Source organism: Vigna umbellata, chromosome 5 (assembly GCF_029865625.1).
Source record: "Vigna umbellata cultivar VRB3 chromosome 5, Vumbellata_1.0, whole genome shotgun sequence".
In the NCBI taxonomy this organism is placed as follows: Eukaryota; Viridiplantae; Streptophyta; class Magnoliopsida; order Fabales; family Fabaceae; genus Vigna; species Vigna umbellata.
The window spans coordinates 65894728-65900301 of record NC_142169.1 but is presented as its reverse complement, the minus strand read 5'-3'; the positions used below and the strand labels follow the sequence as shown (position 1 = coordinate 65900301).

The 5574-nt window shown below is 24.2% G+C and overlaps 1 protein-coding gene across 1 annotated transcript; it reads left to right on the top strand.

The window, feature by feature from the left end:
• On the top strand, window positions 1–1402 carry LOC124847585 (peptide methionine sulfoxide reductase B5-like). The gene is made up of 3 exons (XM_047325109.2): window positions 1–164; window positions 814–970; window positions 1079–1402. Exons 1-3 carry the CDS (start codon window positions 70–72, stop codon window positions 1241–1243), a joined length of 417 nt encoding a protein of 138 aa, XP_047181065.1. The 5' UTR covers window positions 1–69; the 3' UTR covers window positions 1244–1402.
• Window positions 1403–5574: the final 4172 nt, after the last annotated feature.

Here is a 5574-nt window from a genome sequence, read left to right as displayed (position 1 = left end):
TTGTTGCTTTTCCAATGGAACTGGGCTCTGTAATTTGGGGATTTCACCACTCTGAGCATCAGCGAAAAAATGGCAGCACCAACGCCGATTAATAAAACAGAAGAGGAATGGAAGGTGATTCTCTCCCCGGAGCAGTTTCGGATCCTTCGCCAGAAAGGAACTGAGTAAATTTCTAATCTTTTATTTTATTAATTTTTCTCTCTCTTTTTTTTTTCATCCGCACTGGGGGAGAGGGGATTTGAAAATTTGGATATGAATTGAAGTGCATGATTTTTCAAAAGGTAGAAATTGAAGGTCGTGTTCACGGAGAAGGAAGATCGTTAAGTGTGAAGTGTGGATAATTTATTGAGCACTTCATGGTTGGGATATGCTCTTTTAGGGGTAAATGAATGTGACACCTCTCATGTAGATGCGTTTCTGTTTTATGCAGATTTTAGTTGGTTTCATGCATTCCCTGTCGGTAGTGTTTTATTTGAAAAAAAGCTTTTGTACATTTAGTTCTCCTTTTTAAGTCACTGGCCTTAAGAAAAAAGGTAAGATTTACTTTCTGTAAAATAGTTCTGACCCTAAAATGTTTGGAGCTGTGTCAAGGTTTATCATTTTGGTGTTAATAGCAGGGACAAAACTTATTTTTTATGCAGTGTAGGAATTAAAAATTCAGTTATCTTGGATAATATGTTTGTAGGTATGTGTATTGCATGCCATTTAGGCCTACATGATATCCAATTTTGTGAGCTTAAACCCCCTTTAAGCTATGAAATTGGTTTACATGAGTTTGATTGTAAATTTTTTTTCACCCGAGAACTTGTGCAGATTGAAGGGTACGGGAGAATATAACAAATTTTATGAAGAAGGAGTTTACAACTGTGGTGGCTGTGGAACTCCTCTTTACAAGTCTTCAACAAAGTTTGACTCTGGTTGTGGCTGGCCTGCTTTCTATGAGGGTTTTCCTGGGGCCATCAACCGCTCTGTGAGTGGGTTTTAAAAATGTTCATTTTTTCCTTCTTACAAGTAATACAGCATCATCTTTGTTTGGAAATTGTAATTGTATTGAATCTATGGAAGTTGTGATTTTCAGCCTGACCCAGATGGGAGGAGGACAGAGATAACTTGTGCAGCCTGTGGTGGGCACTTGGGTCATGTTTTCAAAGGAGAGGGATTCAAAACCCCAACTGATGAACGCCATTGTGTGAATAGTATTTCTGTCAAATTTGTTCCAGGAAATGCTACTGCTTCAATATGAAACCTTCTTCTATTGGAGGTGTTTATTGAAACATTGTCTTTGTTTGAAGTCTTAATTTGATTTTTAAAGATAGCCAGCTTAGCCCAGTGGCTAAAAGCTTGAATAATTGAGCATGGACTGTAGTTCTTGAACCAATAAAGTCCTCTGTTTTTTTAGTCATCTGCATGACTTTCTGTTTCATGATTTGGTAGGTCTTCACATGAATCATACATATCAACCTTTTAATCATTCACATTGTACACATTTAAATATAAAATTCAGTATACGGATTAATTAAAATCTCGTCTCGATCACATTTGATGATTCTAGATTAATTTTTGAAATATCTAAAATAAGCATACACTATGCCTATGTGACTTCGAAAAAGTTGGACTTGTCACAATTAAGAGAAAGTGCTTCTTGCATCTGAAATTTTTCAGGGATCATGTTTCGCCGATTCCAAAACGAGTTTTCCTTAATGGAAAAAAGCAACCTGGGAAAGCTTATTCTAAAATGAATATAAGTCCTGATAAAAAGATAGCATACGACCTGTCACATGTTTCTTTTGTTTTTTTAGGATACTGAAATTTCTTTGTTTAAATAATTTCTTTTAGTATATAATTTAGTTATATGTGGTATTATTTTTCGTTTTTATACTAAAATTAATTTATTTTATCATTATTATACTTATAGAAGACTGTCAATGACTAAGGAATACTTCATTTACATAAAATATCCATGATCTAACCATTAATATATACTTCATTTACATAAAATATCCATAATCTAACAATTAATATAGTAAACTTAAAATATGATATGAAATATTAAATATACATATATCAAAATAAGGTACCATGATTTATCATAATTCATTGTAAAGTTCTTTTGTTCAAATTTTCCGTCCAAATTCATACTATTACCCCATCTGTCACTGCTCCCGAATTTTCCGTCCAAATTCATTTTCCTGGGAAATGTTTCTGCTATAGATTCCTCTGTTGTTGCTTTTTCCAATGCAACTGTGCAATGCAATGGCGCCTTCACCAGTCTGTTGTTGATTTTTCTCAATGCAACTGGGCACTGTAAAAAGCTGTCTTCACCAGTCTGTTGTTTTTTTCAATGCAACTGGGCACTATATCAAGGGCCTTTCGATGTTATGAAAAAAAGTAAACTTCTTTGAATGGTGAGAAAAAAGGGAAAATTAAAAGAAAAATAAAATGAAAGGTAACTTACATATTAAAATTTGAGACATCCATGTAACTTACATATTAAAATTGTCTATTATGATTCTATCTACAAAACTAAACAGAACTATGTTTCAATGTTTAAAATAAAAGAATATGTAAATAAGCATTTATCATAATCTTATCACTACATTTCTTCTAATATAAATCATGTTTAAAAAATATAATTTCCCATTAAAATTACACATTCATTTTTATAAGAATACTTTTAACTTATACTTTCTCACAAAATTTTAAAATTATAAAATATTAACTTGGCACGATAAATTACAATTCATACAGTATTATTCATTTCTATCACATCGGGTCCACACAAAAATAGCCATTATGTTTAATTTTCTGTTATTTTATTTTATGCTTGAAACACCTTTATGTTTTTCTTTTATTTTATCTTTAATTTTCATAATTAAATTTTAAATTTTAGAAACAATATTCTTAAGAATACAGGGATAGATATTACACTCTTTTAGCATTTTGAAAATAATGTTTGATTGACAAATAATTTTTTCTCCAAAGAAATTTTGATAATTCAAGCGAAGTTAAAGGGTAAGTTTAAAATAATTTATTGAATCAAAATAAAAAAAATACATCAATTACCTAAAATCTCTTTGTTCTTTTGTTGGGTGTTTCATCCAGGAACTCTAACTCTTTTATCTTCCACTCCAAACTTTAAGGTCATGTTTTTTTAGTGGATTTGAGAGAATTTGAAGATAAATTTTGTTGTCGTTTATTTGAGTAAATTTGGAGTTAAATGAAAATGAATTGAAAATAAAATTTGTGAGAATTAGTATAGAATTGTATGGACGTGACAAATTAAGAAAATTTATTTCTAAATTCGTTTACCTCCAAATTCACTCAAATAAATAACAACAAAAATTTATCTTCAAATCCTCTCAAATCCATGTCAATTTTACTCCTAATTAAAAATATATTTAATTTCAAAAAAATTAAAAAGAATTTGATTAAAGATTCTTAAATAGTTTCATATCATCCCTAATTTGCACTTCCAATTTTTTTTGAAAAATTTAATTTTTAAATTTAACAAATATAATTTTTTTAACTTTTTCTCCTACATTCCTTTAACAAGACATTCTTTTAACAAATTTTAAAATATGTAAATTCTAAAATCTAGTAAACCTTTTTTTAATTTTAATTTTTTGATAAATAGTTTCAGATCACCTCCAGCTCCAACATTTTTTAAAAATTTAATTTTTAACTTTAATAAATATAATTTTTAAAATTTTTTCTCCTACATTCCTTTGACACGACATTTCTTTGATAAATTTTAAAATATGTAAATTCTAAAATCTTATAACTTTTTCTAATTTTAATTTTTTTTAATAATTTAATTTAATTTTAAATTTTAATATTATTTAATATATTTTTTAATCTTAATAATTATTAAAATATAATTTTATTATTATAATAGTTAAAAAAAATAATTTAAATAAAAGTAGTAATAATAAAAAGAAGAAATAAAATATATAATCTAATTTAATATAATTAAATTATTTTAAATATTAAATTAAATTTATTAATTATTAAAATTTAAATAAATGAAAAAATGGTTAACCGAATATCCGTTAATATATATGTTAATTTAGAAAGATAAACAATTTTTTTTCCAATTTTTTTTATTTTAAATATAATAATAATTTTAAATATACAAAATCTGATTCAAAATTATTATTTTAATTTTTGCTTTATTACTTTTATTATTAACACTTTCATTTTAATTATTTTAATTTCAACTTTTTTAATAAAAAATATTCTAAAAATATAAATCATATTTTAATTATTATTAAAATATAAAAACAATTTTTTTTCCAATTTTGTTTTTTATTTTAAATATAATAATAATTTTAAATATACAAAATCTGATTCAAAATTATTATTTTAATTTTTGCTTTATTACTTTTATTATTAACAGTTTCATTTTAATTATTTTAATTTCAACTTTTTTAATACAAAATATTCTAAAAATATAAATCATATTTTAATCATTATTAAAATATAAAAATACTATAAATAGTATTAAAATTTTAAAATAAATTAAATAATTATTAAACTTTAAATAAAATACAACATTTTAAAATTAACTTTTATCGGTTGTTGATATCCGATAAAGAAATATTTTGGGTTAAATATGTTTTTAGTCCCTAAACTATTGGCCGTTTCTGGTTTTCGTCCCTCTTCCAAAGTAAGGTACAATTTGGTCCTCATTCTTTAGAAAAACGTTCGTTTTAGTCCTCAAAATTTTGTTTTTAGTCCTCGTCGTTCGTTTTTTCGACTAAAACGAACGTTTTTTAAAGATTGAGGACTAAATTGTACCTTACTTTGGAAGAGGGACGAAAACCAGAAACGGTCAATTAGGGACTAAAAACATATTTAACCCAAATATTTTTAACCTCGAGTATTGACGTCAGAAAGTTTTTCAATATTTAGTTTTCTTTTATTATTAATACTTTTTATTTTAATTATTTTAATTTATTTTCTTTTAATAAAAATATTTTAAAAATATAAATCATATTTTAATAATTATTAAAATATAAAAATACTATAAATAATATTAAAATTTAAAATTAAATTAAATAATTATTAAACTTTAAATAAAAAATAATATTTTAAAAAATAACTTTATCATCCGATAAAAAATATTTTTAACCTGGGGTTTTGATATCCGAAAGTTTTTCAAAATTTAATTTTCTATTTAAAATTTAATATTATTAATTTAATTTATATTTTAATATAATTTAATATATTGAAGTATATTTAATTAAATTTTATATTAATATTTGTTCTATTATTACTATTTTATTTTAATTATTTTAATTTTATTGTTTACATAACTATTATTATAATATATTTATATTTTAAATATTATTAAAATATTAAAGTATATTAAATAATAGTAGAATAAATTAGATAATTATGAAATTTTAAATAAAAAAATTAGAAAAATATGTTAACCGATTTGGATATCCGATTAACAATTTTTTTTAAAATTTTGTTTTTTATTTAAATTTTAGTAATTATTTAATTTAATTTACTATTTTAATATAATTTAATATATTTAAATATATTAAATCAGATATTATATTATTGTTT